Below are 17,151 nucleotides of genomic sequence, written 5' to 3'. Positions count from 1 at the left end.
GAGGATGACCAGGTCTTACTGGTCGACTTGGAAGCCAGCCACCCCAGGAATCCTGACTGAGACAGGGTCCTGCAGGAGACCCGGCCTCCCCCCCCCCCACCCCCACACACACATGCTCCCCTGCAGCCTCCAGGAATCCCGGCTGAGTTTTCATTTGACTCCTCTGGTATCAGACCTGCCTGTGACTTTTTACCTTGGGGGACCTCAGTCTGCCACACAGGATGGTATTAACCTCTGACGGTCAGGGCCGGGGAGCCCTCCAAGCCTCGCGCAGCAGGAGAACCTGCTAGGAACCAGCTTCGGAGGGAGAAGGCTGGTTCCCCCACTTTCTCGCTGGTTGTTCTCAACCCCATCTCAGCCCGGAAGAGCAGCCCTGGTGCCTGGGGATGGGCGCAGGAGGGTGAACGGCTTCGAGGCGGGCGGTTTGCCTCTGGAAGCAATGCCAGTGTGTTTTCTGTTGGTATATGAAGGCTGCCTCAGCCTGGCTTCTCATCGGGGCGTGGGCACCCGTGTTGGGGTCTGAATTAGAGTGTTCCCAGAACCATTTCTGCCCTTCGCCACCGCTCTGTTCAGAGCACAGCCAGATGATTGCTCTCCGGAGCCACGCTGTGTTTGCACGAGAGGGAAACGTTTCGTTGTCAGACTCAGGTTTCCCACATGCAGATTCTTTCTGAAAGGGGAAGAAAGGGAGAGGCGCCTACTGTGTGAAACATTCCATTCCTTCTCCCCGTGCTGTGAGGTCACAGCCACTCTGTTCTCATTGGGTGCAAGTGTCAGAGGCAGGGGTGAGGGGCGGCCCTGCCTGCCCTGTGGCCAAAGGTTTGCCCAAGACCATGGGCACATAGCTTCTGGGAAGTTTGGGTCAGCATCTCTAACCTGCATCCGTCACGGCCGGGTGTGTCCTGCACTCCGAGGTGAGGGCACTGCCCCTCCCGCCCCCCACCGCCCCGCGCCCTCCTTGCAGTTTGTGGTCTCTGGCGTGCATTGCGCTCACGATGTTCATGTTCCCTTCCAGCATGATGCTTTGTTTGGGATCCTCAGCAAAGTGAAGCCTTCCTACAGATCTTGCACCGACTGCACACACCCGGCAGCCCGCGGGGTTTCGGAGACCTTCGGGGAGCGGCGTGAGAACCCTGGCGCTCCCGCCATCTGCACCCAGCCAGCCCTCCCGCCCCACCTCGCCTCTTCCCCTGTGGCCCACACAGCCATCAGGTCCCGGGCTCTAGAGAAGCTGGCTTCTGGCCCCACCGAAACGCCCCCGTTCCCACCACCAGCAGGCCCGAGGAGGCCAGACCCCAGTGGCTCTGGGGCCAGGGCTGCCCCAGAGCTACCAGCTAGCCTTTTGGAACCTTCCAGAGAGACCCAAAAAGTCCTGCCAAAGTCCCCCCTTCTGAAGAACTCTCACTGTGATAAGAACCCTGCCGGCATGGAAGTCGTGAAGGAAGAATCACCACCCAAGAAAGACATGAAACCGGCCAAGGACCTGCGGCTTCTGTTCAGTAAAGAAGCCGAGAAGCCGACCACGCACAGCTACCTGATGCAGCACCAGGAATCCATCATCCAGCTGCAGAAGGCGGGCTTGGTCCGCAAGCACACCAAAGAGCTCGAGAGGTTGAAGGGCACGCCTGCAGACCCGGCGTCTCCCTTCAGGGACGGCACCCCAGGCAGGCTGGAGGCCAGCATACCCGAGGAGAGCCCAGACCTGGCTCCTGTCCCTGCGCCGGGGGTGAGTGACGAGAAGTCAGAGGCCGCCCCCGTCCCATTGGAAGGAGCCTCACTGAAGAGCCCCACTCCCTTCCTCTGCCGCCTGGACCACACCAGTCATTTCTCGAAGGACTTTCTGAAGACCATCTGCTACACCCCCACCTCCTCTTCCATGAGCTCCAACCTGACCCGGAGCTCCAGCAGCGACAGCATCCACAGCGTCCGCGGGAAGCCAGGGCTGGTGAAGCAGCGGACGCAGGAGATCGAGACGCGGCTCCGGCTGGCGGGCCTCACCGTCTCGTCGCCCCTCAAACGCTCGCACTCTCTTGCCAAGCTCGGAAGTCTAGACTTCTCAACGGAAGACCTGACCAGTGAGGCTGACGTGTCCACCGTCGCTGACTCCCAGGAGGCCAAGCTGAGCGAGGCTGCCTTCTTGCAGGAGCCCCAGGCAACCCCGAGGACCCCGGCCACCCCCTCTAAACCATCAGGGAAATCTGCCCCAGAAAGCTTGAAAAGTCCCTCGTGGTTGAGCAAAAGCTGACCCGCCTGGAGCTGAGCACTCGACCCTGTTTCACTGTGGATTTTGGTCAGCCCCTCACCTCTTGATTTCCCTCACACAATGGCGTTTCAGAAACACTCGGCCCCAGGAGAAAGGGGAGTGGTAGTTGTGTGGCCGGGAGAACCAGAAGCTGTTGGCCGGCAGACTCTGAGCCCGAGTCATGTGCTTCCCCGAAGAATGTGTCTTAAGAGCATAGACGTGCGCACACTCATCACAAGTCCTGCATCGGAAACGCGTGAAGGAACAGCTGTGCGACGGCGCTCGTTCTAGCTCGTGCTGGCCCTCGTGGGAAGTCTTGGATGGCATATAAGTCCTACCTCCGTTCTCGCTGTGCTTTTTATTGTTACAATACAGTGATGACCAAGGCTCGTTCCAGGGAATACTGCTGTGTCAGAAAAAGGGTTTCCAGGAAAGGTATTTGTTTCTGTTTGGGACCCCAAAAAGTGTTAGGATTTCCGACTCGACTACCCCAAGCACTGCGAGGTAAAGGTGCACAAAAGTGTCAGATGCCGTTGTTGAACCAGCTCTGCGGCGCCTGATCATCCGTGCAGCTGACTTCTCAGTGCCGGTGTCTGGTTGCAGCTGAGGGATGTGTGTCTGGCCTGCACTGGGGTCCGGTGGGGAAAATGCGTGTAATGTCCTCGGTTGTGGCTTGTGGTGGATTTTAAATTGCTCCTCACTGGGGAGAAGCACCCACGGAGCATTGTTGAGTCTCCCCTGCTGTCGAGCTCAGTAGTTGTAAAGGTTTTGAAAGTATCTCACCGGGGCGGCAGCGCTGAGATGCAGACCGTCCTGCCAGGAGCCCCAGCACTCAGGTTCATTTGGTCACATCTGCTCCTTTTGGGGAGGAAAAGGAAAATTCGGCATCAGAAATGATCAATTCCTCTCAAAGAACAACTCAGCAGCAGCCTCTCTGAAAGAAATGCGACCGTTGAAAAGCCTCCCCGATATTTACGTTGCCCTTCGTGCACAGAGAGTACCACTGCCTGTCCCTCTCCGGCTGTTCCTAGTGACACGGACAGGGTGCGGGAGGGCCGGTGTCCCAGCCTGGGCTCTGTGAGGAGCCTCGTCAGAATCTGGCCAGCTCAGTGCATCCTGCTGCTGCTGGCTCTGGGCGTGAGTGAAGGGTCGTCTGGTGTCGGTCAGCAAGTGGGATGTGACAGGTTTAATTCAGGGGTCAGCAAACTGGCTTATGGCCCCATGACCTAAGAATGGTTTTTACATTTTTCAGGGGTTATAAAAATCTAATAGCCAACAAAGACCACGTCGTCTGCGAAACCTAAGATACTTTTATCAGGCCCTGCATAGAGAAAGTTCACTGACCCCTGGTTTTATGGACAGCAGGGTTCCTCTAGGGAGAAACTGGGCAAATGTGAAGCCTTCCCTGCCCTTGGCACCTCAAGCCAAATCCATCTCCCGACCCAGACCTTGCCAGCCCCCCCCCAGGGTGTCTCCCGCAGGGTGGGGCAGCTGTGTTCGTGGTGGAACACCCCTGGCTGAAGCCTACCCACAGTCACAGACAGCTTGCCCCCTGCGGGCTCAGCCAGGGTCATTCAGTGGAACTAGAAAGCCTTCAAGGACCAGCCAAGTTCTGCAAGTGAGTGAATGAGATGCCCTCTGACATTGGTCAGAACGGGACCCGGCAGCCCATTCTAGAGAGCTCCAGGCAGGGTCTTCGGGAGCAAGGCTAGTCCGTATTTCAGTCAGCGCGAGGTTTTTGCAAAAACCCTCTCCAGGCACTTTTCCTCCCTGACCTTGTCCTTTTAATTTTTTAAAATATAATTTTACTTTATAGGAATTTGTTTTTCTACTGCTATTCATTGAAATTATCTTAAATTAAAAGGTGGTTTATTCACTTTTCCTGAAAACCCTGTTAGCTTTTTCTCCCTCTCTCTCTCAGCCAACAAAAGCATATTCTCAAAAAAAAAAAAAAAAAAAAATCAAGTTCAGTATGTCTTGCCAAATTAAATTTCATGTGGTGGATCAATTTTGTGTCAAAATAGTTCTTTAGATTTGGTGATGATAGACTGTTTTTGCTTTTTTAAAACCGTGTGTATGAGAGGGATGTATTTTTGAAAACTTTAATTTTGAAAGCCATAATTTTTCTTATCCGGTTAAAGGGTGGAAGGAGGGTGACAAATCTAAGTGGGTTTTTGGCTTTTGTCAAGATTATCTATGCGTTCTCAGAAGCACAATTCGTATATCAACATTGAAACAGACCAGGGCCCAGGGCCCCGTCGTCAGAGCAAAATGAAGACATGTCCTTGACTGGGACAGATCTGGAGCAAAGGATGAAGATTGTTCTCCCAGACGCAGATCAGTTGTGTGTCAACATACGGCAAATTGCTGTTTGAAATACACTTGACGAGAGCGTGCTGCCAGGCTCAGGGCACCTGGGCCCAGACAGGTTCCTGCTGCTCCGCAGAGAAGGTTTGCTCTGTGAGATATGCCATGTCCTGACCCCTGTTCTGTTTGTCATCTTAGCTGGTAGGGAAAGTCCCTAGGATGAGTGGCGGTCAGCCCCTCACAAGGGAGGCAGGGGTGCGTGCCCTGGAGGTAATCGACATCAGCGCCTGCCAGGTTTGGGGAAGGAATGCCTTTGTGAAATTAAGACAAAACAAACATTTTCTCGGTCAGCTCGATAGTGTGTACTTAATCTGCATTTCATCTTCCACCTCACCTTTCTGTCGCCTTTATGCAGATGGCACGCCACAAGTTAGACCGAACTAGATCTTCGTGTTGTCTTGGTACTGGGGTCATCTCGTCAGGTTGTGCTGAGTGTGAGGAGGAAGCTGGTCCTGGAGCAACGAGACCCCTGCTGCCCTCTGACCATGCTCTGACAGTGTCAGTTTCCATTTCTCTGTCTCAGAGCCCCGTCTCGTTGCATGAGCTTCTTAAGAACAAGGTTCTTACTCTTGGAATTCCCTGCCTCCTTGGTCTCAGACCCCTGGGCTGGTGACAGCTCTCTGCCAGATTGTGACACCCTGTCCATCGGGCATGCATATTACTCACCAGGTCTTCAGAGGGCTGCACTGTCCAACCCCCTTCTGCTCCACCCAGCCTCTGCCACTGAAAAGCATTCTAGCCCATTCTAAAGCCTTTTCCCTTATGGATAAGCCCAGAGGGTGCCACAGGATAGAGCCAGGTTTGCAACAGAATTAACACCTTCAGGACCACCCTGTACTTTGGCACGGGTGTCTCTCCATGCAGGCCGGATCCTATAAGTTGATGAACCCCCCTGCTCCCATGGGGCTATTTCTTGCCATGGGGAACAAAGCCTGCATCATTTAGTCCAGATCATATGAGTAACCTCCCCCGGGGTGTTTGAAAAGGGACTTGCTCTCTGTTGGCTGGAAATGCTTGGTGCCAGAAAACATTTCACCCAACTCTACTCTGGCTTGCCACCTAGCAGGGCGCCCCAGACACACACAGTGAGGGCAACCGTTCCACCTCTGGCTGCAGAGCCAGGCGGGCTGGGAAAATCGTGACAGCCGGACAGCTCGGTGCAGGGCCACCTGCTCTGGTCCCACCCTGCAGGTTCTTGCTGACGCTGCATGCCAAACGAAGGCAGTTGATTGACCCCCGTGCTCAGCTGCTTGGTCTTTTTATTGTCTGCTCTGCACTTGAATACCTGTGTGTGTGAGTTCACTCTGCATGTGTATGTTTATGTATGTAAACTTGAATCCTGTCATCACGTGCATCTCATTCACACACGTGCTGTTTCCGAGCTGTGAAGCGGATCCCCTAGAGCCATCTGGAGGGGCGCTGGATAGAGCTACCTTCGGTAGCTCTGCACACGGCTGCCTAGTTTTGTCTGTCTTGGAGGGGTCTCTACAACCAGCCCACCAGTCCTCTGCTGTCCTTTCTGTCGGCTGTGCTGCACGAGAAGGTGGCTGCTTCCTCCCTCTTTTCCGACACTGTAATTATTGTTTTACAATTGAGTGCCTTAATAATAGTTTACAAATACTGTGTATTTATGGGAAACTGCTAAGCTCTCACCTTCTGGGATTGGATACTTGGCCTTGTCCGTGGTGGTTGGTGTGAGGGCTGGCGCTTGCCCCGACCCACGCTCGCGCCCATCTGCTGTGCAGTTCGCGCGGGCACCCACACGTCCAAGGAGCACAGCGAGAAGCGACCCTGGTGGGTCCTGCAGGTGAGGCAGGCGCGGGCCCACGGGCGTCCCGGAAGAGTGAGGAAGGACTAGAACTTGGTGTGCCAGCCCGCTGGGGGTGGCGACTAGCCCAGCCCTTCACCCACTCCCCCGTCACACAGCTGTACCCTTCTTCAGTAGACTCTTACTACCCCTAGGCCACCCTGTGTGCTTCTCTGGTGGAATCCCGAGCTCTTTGCAACAAAATGCAGGTACAGTACCCCCCCCCCCCCAATCAGGAGCTCCACACGATGGGTTGCCCTTGGGTTTTCAGAAGCTGCCAGTGGGTTCCAGTGTGTTGTGTAATGATACCAATTATTTTTTTTATTATATTGGTTTTTTTCTTGTTTTTTTTTTTTAAATAGTATATATTTAAAAAGGCAGTATCTTTTGTACTGTGAATTTGCAGTAGAAGATGCATAATGCACTTTTTTTTTACTTGTCAGTGTGTACTGTATATAGTCTGTGTGCTTCTTGTGATGAAAATAAACTTTTTCTTTATAAATGCCTGTTGACCTGTGAACTTGTGCAAAAGGAAACGACCTCTTTGACCCAAGATAGATAGATGCATCTTCACCACGATGGCCAGTCCCTACCGAGCACCTGCTGTGTGCTGGGCCCCTGCTAAAGTCCTGGACGACTTAGCCCGGAGAGAGACCCAAGGGAAGAAGTAGCTCCTCCAGGAAGTGTCTTTTCCCCTGACTGTGCCAGTGCGGAAGAGCAGGCCCACCTGCGGGTAATCATCTGTGTGCAAAGTGGGGCTTGGACTTCGGGTGATGCCTCTTCCTGCACAAGCAGAAAATGTAAAGCCAGTGTGCTGGAGAGAGCCCCTAAGCTACAGGCGCTGCTTGGTGGGAGAGGGGACTGTGGAGGTGATGACTGCTGCTGCCCAGGGCGGGACTCCAGGGGGTCCCAGTCACCGAACACAGCAAAGGCTTATTTCGAGCTCAGGCCGCAGTGCACTGCAGGTCAGGACCTTTTGGTGGTTCTCCCCGCCTGGTGACCAGCAGAGCCCGGCTGCTTGCATTTGAAACCCTGCCTCTTGGAGTTCTGTGCGTCTAGCCATGCAGTTAGGGGAAAGAGCACCGAGACTCATGTTCACCTTTAACTGCCTCTGGCTGCGATCCATCACGTCTGTTCACATTCCAGTGGACACGGCCCCACCCCAAGTGTCGGGGGCTGGGAGGTAAAAGGTGCACATGTCCCTGGTGAGTGCTGACTGTCCACCACAAGTCCTGGCCACTAAATTCCAGTGTCTGCGGGTCCAGAAAACACTTCACCTGGGCTTGCTCTGTCTCCTACCTGGACTCAGAGGAGACTGATGGGTTCACTGGAATGCAAGTGTGTGGCTTTACGAGAATTACCGCTGTGGAGCAGGCCAGGTCACTCTCGCTGGCCAGTTAGCACGTTGAGTCCTAGGAGAATCTACACGTGAAGTCAAATTACGGTCAGGAATGGCTTCCTGAGCATGAAATCCATCGGGCAGTGGCATGGTTCCAATGGCGAGTGTCGAGCTGCCACACAGCCGTCTCTGAAAGATGTCCTCTAAACAACCTCTGTGGGCCGTGGTTCAGGACCCTCTTCCTTGGCAAGGCTGGACACACCTAGTAAAATCTCTTCAGACCCCGAACGTGAATCGGAGCCCGGGGCTGGGGCCCAGCACGGTTTCTGGTGGGTTCCCTGGGAATTCGGTTGGCTGAGTTTAGAAGCCATTGAAAGAATAAGGTGATGCAATCCAGCCGGCTTCCACTTGGCTGGTTAGGATCACATTCCACACATGCTTTCTGGAGACAACACCCACATCACCCTAATAGAACACGGGTGTTCCCAAAACTCATCAGATACTCATTGACCCAGGGCCCTAGGAGAATGTTCCTAGAACTGGCAGTTTTTACCCTCATTTTGCTCGCAGAGTAGCAACCCCGAGGCTGCGAGGGATCCCAGATCACACCTCCAGTGGGGTGTTTTGCAGGGAGTGCGGGCTTGCTTTTGTTGACGCCTGGGGAAGCCCCTCTTGGCAAGATGCTTGGAAGAGGCGGCAGCCAGCAGAGCTTGGAGGACGACTGCGTTTAAAAAATACCTTGTTTGTTGATTTTACAGAGAGAGAAACACCGATTTGTTGTTCTGCTTATTTATGCATTCATTGGTGTATGTGCCCTGACTAGGGATTGAACCGTGACCTTGGCCTATCAGGAGACAGGGCAGGATGGCTGCATTGTAGGATTTATTTCTTGGTGAGAAAGGTCTTTCCAAAGGAGGTGACCACCACCAGTGCACAAAGCGAGGCCTGTCCAGAAAACACCATCCACTCGTCACACACTGTAACGCAAGGGAACCGTGTACGTCTGCACCTTCTGTGCACCCGCATTTTACATAAGAGACTCCTTTGAGTCCTCTAAGTGGCCCTATTGATATTATTATCCTCAGTTTACAGACAAAGAAATAAGACTGCAGAGTAGCATTCCTTCGCCCAAGGTTACAGCTCAGAAGGGGTGACGCTGGGTAGGTATTGCTCCTTCCCCACCTGCTGCCCCCACCCCAGAGCTGCCCCCACCCCAGAAACAGAAAGAAGGAAGCTGGCACTGCATCTTGATCTCACAGGAGTCTGAACCGAAGCCTCCAGCCCCCGGGAAGTCTGAACCACGTCCCTGCTCTACAGGCTATCTGGGTGACACGGGCGTTTCCCTCCCCCAATCCGTGCTCCCCATGTTTTGTTTTGCCTTTTAAAGGGAGACTCCTCATGTATCCTCAAGTACTGCAAAGGATCCTGTTTCAGCCTGAAGTTCTTTTTTTTTTTTTTTTTTTTTGTAAACCATTTCAGCAAATAAAATGTTGGTGTTTGCTTGAACAGCCTCCCACAGCATAGAAGAAGATATGTGTGGGGGTCTCTGACATTAAGAGACAAATTCCCCCACAAGTGGCTTGTGGGAGGTGGAGAGCTCCCCCTGGTTTTTAAACTGGATATCAAATGGGTTGGTGATGATACTGCCTGTCTCATGGGGCCAGTAATTTGAGAATTAGCTGATAATGCATACAGACTCCCATCTGCCTGACACCATACATGCTGAATCAGTGGTGGCTGCTATTGGTCCTGGCAGGAGGGAGGGAGCCTACACTGAGCGTCTTTCACATATGTTACCGGGCTGATCCTCACAGCAGGTATGACCCTGTTTTACAAAAAGGTAGAAGCTCAGAGAGGCTGGGTAACATGGGTCAGGGCCACACTGCCAGGAAGGGTCAGAGACCCAAAGTGTCAGACTCCAAATCCATCCACTTTCTACCTCATGGTCTCTTCCCCAGAGAAAATAGCCCTTAATGTACTCAGTGCCATAATTAGCATGTAGTAGGCGCTTAATAAATATTGGATGAGCATGAATGAGTTGAGTGACTGAATGAAATGTGCTGTAAAAAGGAGTCCCGGTTTTATTCACCAATGCTTGGAAAGTTTGGGAACACCCGTGACTGCCTAAACTAAGTTCCTCCGGGGCAGGGGCTGTGTTTCTGCCACCTCCAGGACCCCAGCAAAGACTCTTGGCATGTTGGACTGAACCCCAGGTTAATGCTAGGAACTTGCTATGAGTCAAAGAATCTTGAGTTTCTCAGAGTCCAGAAGAGTCTGAACGGTCATCAAGCCAAGTCACTTTATAACATCCATCCATTCGGACATTTCTTCCCTTCCCCATTCGTGATGCTCCTGCCATGTGCCAGGCTCTGAGGACAACGTGGAGGCGTCTGTTTCATCCCTGGGGTCCTGATGGAAAGCTCTTCTCTAAAACACAGGAAGAAAACACACAGCACCTGCTAACAGCAATGGGGTGAGAAAGGTAAGAATCGAGGTTTACAAATGCTTTTTCTTCCTTTTATCTATTCCAAAACCTCTGCAACAGAATTGTTACTTTTTTTTAAATATATTTTTTTTATTGACTTTAGAGAGGAAGGGAGAGAGAGAGAAACATCAATGTGAGAGAGACATCCATCCGCTGCCTCCTACACACCCCCTACTGGGGATCAAGCCCAAAACCCCGGGCCTGTGCCCTGTCCAGGAATTGAACCAGGGACCTCTTGGTGCGTAGGATGACACTCAATCCACTGAACCACATTGGCCAGGCAAATTATGTTACTATTATAATAACAAAGGAAAATGTAAAGATTTCATAAAAGGAGGCTTTTGTATTGAGCTAAAATTTGGACTCTAAGCTCCCAGGCTCCTGGTTCTAGGAAATTTAGTACAGCCTTGTGGGGGGAGGGTCTTTTCTCCCCTCTGTTGGGGTAGCATGGGGCCCCTCCAGCAGAGATTGCTCTCATCTCTGTGGCTCAGGGATGCCAGGCAGGCTCACTGTCGTGGGCTGTAAGCTTCTCCAGGCTGCTTGTGCCCACCCTCTGAGCACCTGAGGGGCTGGCGGTGGAACCGAGTGGTGTGACGGTGGAAGTGCAGGGTCCAGGGCTGCCTTCATGGGCAGTAGCACAGGACTGCACACTCGCGGGACCCTGCAGTTGGTCTAGTGCTCTGCTGTCCCCGTCTTAAGATTCCTAATAATTCCTTAACAAGGGCCAGACCTGTTCATTTTGCACTGGGCCCTGCAAATCACATAGCTGGTCCTTATACTGTCACCACACTGGTCAGGGTCTTTGGAGCAAGACAGCCTGGGTCTTGCTCCCTAACTCACCCACTCTGTGACCTGGAGCAAGCGACTTAGCTTCTCTGTGCCTCAGTTTCCTCATTTGAAAAACAAGAAGAATAAAACAAGTAGTATAAAGGTTAGCACTGTGGCCTGGCCGGTGTGGCTCAGTGGTTAAGCATCAACCAATCAATGTTCTCTCTCATCAATGTTTCTATCTCTCTCTTCCTCTTCCTTCCTCCCTCTCTCTCCCTTCCTCTCTCTTTAAAATCAATAAAGAAAAAAAAAAGATTAGCACTGTGTAATTAGCGCAAATTAATTCCCCTGAAATGATATATTATTAGCCTTATAAAGTACTTAGCACAGGTCCTGGCTCAGAGTAATCCCTGGGTGAGCAGTCCCTGTAAGAGTGGGGAAGACAGAGGTCACCGCCCACAGACCAGCCCTGCGCCTGCCAGCCCTCTTCCCTCCCTGCTCCCTTAGGATCTGGGCAGAGGAGCAAACACAAGCTCCCTGGACTAGGAGGAACTCAGCTGGGATGTGCACATGAGCCCTCCCCCTCCCCTGCCACTGACCCCCGAGGAGGATACTGGCTCTGCCTCTCCCATATGAACACCATTTGTCCCCGACCTGGACCCCAGCAGCTCTACCCAACAAGCCTTTGGGGAGGGGAACTCGAGGGCGGGCTGGGAGCGTGGGCTTGTCCCCTCTGCGATCCAGAGGCACATCCTGTTCTGGCGTTGCCATGGCACAGCCAAACATCTGCCACAACAGAGACTGGGGCTGGCAGCTGGCAGCAGGGCGGTGGATGGGTGAGGGCCTGGACAGGCCTGGGAGGCAGGGGTGGAGTGGGCACAAGACCCAACAAGACTTGAGCTGGGAAGGAACCACCCCCGCCTTGAACGCGCACGCGCACACACATGCACACACATACAGCACACACATGCATACCTGCAAGGTGGCCTTTCAGGACAGACAGACTGATCATAGGGAAGAGCTCCTAATTCTCGACTCTCTTCCTGGAGGCCCGGGGAGAAGATCCCAAATGTGCAACCCTGGCAGGACCGGGCCCTCCTGAATTCTCCTCCGGGTCCTGCTCACAGCCAGGCTCCCAGAGCTGCCCGAGGCCTCATCCCGCACCCAAGATGCAATTCACCTTCCTGGTTGTTATCATTTCTCCTGCTTAAAAAGTAAAGCACAGTAACAAAGTCACATGATCTAGAGGAGTGTCAAGAGCAGCACTCTGGTGGATCAGCCAGCCCTGTGGCTCAGACCCGCATTCAAAACCTGTATGCACAAGGTGCTTGGATGGGCGCCCCAGGCCCGTCTGACTTCAAAGCCATGACCTTTCCACCAACAAGGCTGCCTCCTCAGATCATCTCCTGGGACCCACAGGGGCCGGATCCTCCGCAAAGGGCCAGGGGTCCTTGCTCTTGCTCCTAGTCGCCACCCCTCAGCTCCTGCACTGTCCTTGGGGGTGGGGCAGCCGACGCGGACTCTGCATCTCTGCGTTGCGGGCCTAGCACCAGGGCCTCCCGCTAAGTGGAGGTCCCCTCACAGAGTCTAACAGGCTGTGATTTGGAAGTCAGAGCGAGGTAAGGTATCGGGGGCTGTGCCCCGGTGTGGCTCAGTGGTTGAGCACTGACCCATGCACCAAGAGGTCGCCAGTTCGATTCCCGGTCAGGGCACATGCCCAGCCAAGTTGTGGGCCCGATCCCCAGTGCGGGGCATGCAGGAGGCGGCCCGTCGATGTTCGCTCTCATCGATATTCCCATCTCTCTCTCCCTCTCCCTTCCTCTGTCTAATGTATCAATAAAGAAAAGAGGACTGGGGGCCGTGCGGGGAGCTGCCCAGGCAGAGGGACGCACTGGTGCGGAGGCCCATCGGCGAAGGCCCGCACTCAGCTGCCACAAGCTCCGAGCAGTCCGCTGTGGATCAGGCAGAACAAGGACCAGGGGTGGGCTGAGAACAGGCCCTGCAGGGCCTTGTGGGCCATGGTCAGGCCATGGTCAGGCCATGGCCGTGGACTTGATCCTGAGGTGGCAGCGGAGCCACGGAGAGGCTGCAGTTGTGGAGGGATGTGGTCAGCTCTCCCTCTAGAGCCACACAGCCTAATATGGTAGTCACCAGTCACAGTGTTAGGGACTGAATGTCTGTGACCTCCGTGCCCCGAAATCATGTGTGGAAGCCCAACCCACAGCGTGACTGTATTTAGGGCCTGTGAGGAGGTGATAAAGGTTAAATGAGCTCATAAGGGAGGGGCCCTAAGCCGATAGGAACCGAAGGGAACAGCACAGCTCTTTGCCTCTGCCGTGTGCGGACAGTCCACAAGCCGGGCAGGGAGCTCTCACCGGGCAGGGAAGGGCCTGGCTCCCTCATCCTGGACTTCTCAGCCTCTGGAACTGTGAGCAAATAAACTCCTTTCGTTTAAGCCACCCAGTGTAGTACATATTTATGGCAGCTTGAGCTGACTAATCCACACATGGCTAATTAAAATTAAGCTAAAATGTTGATTCTGCCCTGGCTGGTATGAGTCACTGGTTAGAGTGTAGACCTGCACACCAAAAGGTCACGGGTTCGATTCCTGCTCAAGACCACGTACCTGGATTACAGGTTCGATCCCTGGCCTGGTCTGGGTGTGTGCAGGAGGCAGCCAATCGAAGTGTCTCTTTCTTTCCCCCTCCCTCCCTCTCTCCCTTCCACTCTCTCTAAAATCAGTGGAAACAATATCCTCAGATGAGGAGCAACAACAACAAAATTCAGTTCCTCGGTCGTACCGCACATTTCAAGTGTTCAGTACCTACATGCGGCTACCATATCGGACAATGCAGATTTAGAACATACCCATCATTGCAGAAAGTTCTACCACAGCCATTGCGCTAGCTGGGTGGAACATGTTTTGGGAGGAGACCAGGGAAGACAGGGCGCCAGGAATCCAGTGACAGATGCTAGTGGCCAGAGCCCAGCACAGTGCCTTGAACACAGTACATGCTCAGTAAATGTCCATCAAACAGATGAAGGGTGTGGATTCAGGCAAGGTGATGGGAATGGAGATGGAAGGATGACCCGAAGAGCAATTTGGGAGGCTGCATGGGTAGTCATGGGGACTGATCGAAGAGTCAAGGTCCTGGCACAGGTCTTGGCATGGGCAGCTGCATGGATGATGGGGCCATTGCCTAAGACAGGAACCTGGGAAGGAGGCAGTGGGTACGCGGGATGAGGGAGAGCTTGTGTCTGGGTTGCCTGTGGAGTAGCCACATGGAGAGAAGCCCAGGGAATCATTGGATCTTCGGGCCTGGAGGCCAGCAGTGACATGCGGGCCAGGCAGAGATTTGGGGATAGATGGGCAGACCCGGGAGAGGATGCAGATGCCAGAAGGGGACAGGGAGGGAGACGCTGACATTGGAGAGGTGGCCGGAGGAACAGGAGCAAAGCCAGGAGTGAGGAGTGTGAGAAGAGCTAGGACCACTGGCAGGCCCCGCATGTAGCTCCAGGAGGTTGTTGGTGACCTTAGAAAGAGCAGACTCAGGGTGGGGAGGGAGAAGAAGCTGATGACATCTGGCCAGGCAGACCGGAAGAGAAGAAGAGGCAGCATGTACCTATAATTCTCGAGAAACTTGTTGGCTAAATGGTTAAGGCTGCTACAGAAGGGAGATACAGGGTAGGGAAGGGAATTTATTCCTTGAGGAGGGTAAGACCTGAGCCTGCTCACGGGTTAATGGGAAATGGGGGTGGGGGGTCGGGCAGCTGAAGACCAAGGGAAAGAGCAGGTGTCCTTGATTCAGTGAGGCCCCATAGTGAGGTTTAAGGCCTGCTTGACCAACTACACCAGATCCGACAGCCCAGTGAGGTGGGTATGTCTTATGTACTCCCATTTCAGAGATGCAGAAACTGAGGTCAGAATGGTTCAGCGATTTGCCCTCAGTCACCCTGGGCACCTTCTAATTTCACAAAGGCTCCGTCTAGGCCAGCAAGGCCTGGTCTTGAATCCAACTCGGGCTCTGACTGCAGGGCGCGTCCCCCACACTTTTCCTTCTTTGGGGATAAACAAACCACAAAGCAATTTAAAAAAAAAAAGTTCCATACTTCCCAAGTGGAAATAATTCAACCAGCGAGAGAGAGAGCAAGGGATACCATTCCTATTACTGCCCGTATTTCCAAATGTACAACAATATATCCTGTCGTCACCTCATTCTTGAATATGGGATCTTGTGACTCTGCAGTCATGTCATCTTGACAACCATTTACTCTGCACAGCCACCAGGAGAGGTAGGCTCTATGACTCTCCCCCTTTTAAGGTGAGGAAATGGTGGCACAGAGAGGCCAAGTAACTTGCCTGAGGCCACACAGCATGTCTCTGGGAGAGATGGAAATCAAAATGGCAGAGTCTCGCCCTGGCCGGTTTGGCTCAGCGGTTGGAGCGTCCGCCTGCGGTCCGAAGAGACCCGGGTTCGGTTCCCACTAGGGGCATGTACCTCGGTTGCAGTTTGTCCCCGGCCCTGGTTGGTCGTGCGGGTGGCAGCCACTCGATGTGTCCCTTCACATCGATGTTTCTCTGTCTCTCTCTTCCTCTCTCTCCCTCCCGCTCTATCTGTACAAAAATTGGAAAAATGTCCTCGGGTGAGGACAAAATGGCAGAGTCTCTTCATCACTCATCTGCCAAACTGTGTCGTTGATGTTAAAATTGTAGCAGAAAAACTTGTCATTTTCCTCTGTCGTGTCTGGCTTGCTGGCTGAGGCAGGCGGAGAGTTAGCATTCAATTCTCACACTGGATCAGCCCTTTCTTCTCCGTTAGGAATGTCATTGTCCCAGGCCCTGGGAAAGGACTTGGTTTGATCTTCAGGGAGACTGCAGCAGTCTGGCTGGGAGAAACCTGTATTTGCAGCCACTAAAAGCTTTTGAGACCTGGGAGCCTTAGGGAAATAGGGACAGATGGGGTCATAGCTTTTTTCCAGAAATGGTCTCGTTTTCTTTGCAATCCCTGGATAATTAATGTGTTGGGGTTGAGAAAAAGGCTGGTCATTTCCCATTGAACTGGTTGAGGGGAATAGGGCAAGGCAGGGAGCATCTGTCTCTAATTAACAGGCGAAGCAGGATCCCTGCAGCTTTTCCTTGCTCTGGGTGCCAGAGAGGACTCCGTGTCCAATCTGGAGGTGACAGAGGGTCAGAGAGGTGGATGAGAGCTGATCCCTGACATCTAGCTGGGCTGTCTACTGCTAGGAATCAAACTCGGTTTAAAAAGATACAGCCTAGCCTGGCCGGTGTTGCTCACTGGTTGAGTGTGGACCCATGCACCAAGAGGTCAACGATTCAGTTCCCGGTCAGGGCACATGCTCAGGTTGTAGGCCAAATCCCCAGTGGGGGGCATGCAGGAGGCGGCCAATTGATGTTCTTTCTCATCAATGTTTCTATCTCTCTCTCTCCCTCTCCCTCCTCTCTCTCTAAAAATCAAAAGAAAAAAAAAGTTTAAAAAAACTCACCAAAAATAAAAAGATACAGCCTGGTCAAAGGGGTGTTTCGACTACATGGGTACTCAGAAACCAAAATGCTCAACTCTTGAGGAGAAAGAGCCCAGCAGGATGGATTTATACATGCAGAACCAACTTCTTTTCTTCCTTCCTGGTTCCACATGGGAGCATCCCAAACCTCAGTCTTCTACCCGTACTACTCAATGACATGCCCACCCACGGAAATAACCATGGCTCAAAGTGTGATGGTGTCTTTCCAGATCTTTCTGTGGGCATCTGCATATACATATATAATCGTTATTCCCCCTTGTGGCTGTGCTCAAGATGACTTAGCTAATCTCATCCAGAAGGATGCCTAGGTTGTTCAAAATGTCTCACTCTTGTAAACAACGCTGTGATGAACATCTCCGTGCCTACAGCTTTGTAGCACCTGCCATCTTCCCTTGGGCCAGATTCTCAGAAATGACAGCCTATCTCCGAGGGGTGCTCCCAGTGATCCACACCTCTTCATAGTCACACCTTTATGCAGTCGCCTTTCATACTGAATCAGGGCCAGCCTACATGGGCAATGAAATATGACAGAGTGGCCCTGACCGGTTTGGCTCAGCGGTTAGAGCGTCAGCCTGTGGACCAGAGAGTCCCGAGTTTGG

The 17,151-nt window shown here is 53.1% G+C and overlaps 1 protein-coding gene across 5 annotated transcripts in view; it reads left to right on the top strand.

Moving 5' to 3' along the window:
• The window catches only part of SSH1 (slingshot protein phosphatase 1), a 55,656-nt gene extending 51,458 nt beyond the window's left edge, over positions 1–4,198 (top strand). For all 5 annotated transcript variants that reach the window (XM_036276183.1, XM_036276184.1, XM_036276185.1 and 2 more), the window contains one exon: positions 1,016–4,198. In XM_036276183.1, coding sequence (XP_036132076.1) covers positions 1,016–2,245 — 1,230 coding nt within the window. In that variant the 3' untranslated portion in view covers positions 2,246–4,198. The remainder of the gene's footprint in view (positions 1–1,015) is intronic.
• Positions 4,199–17,151: the final 12,953 nt, after the last annotated feature.

Source organism: Molossus molossus, unplaced genomic scaffold (genome assembly GCF_014108415.1).
Source record: "Molossus molossus isolate mMolMol1 unplaced genomic scaffold, mMolMol1.p scaffold_m16_p_22, whole genome shotgun sequence".
Taxonomy (NCBI): Eukaryota; Metazoa; Chordata; class Mammalia; order Chiroptera; family Molossidae; genus Molossus; species Molossus molossus.
Note: the sequence above shows the minus strand (reverse complement) of the source record. Positions and strands in the feature narration are given on the sequence as shown.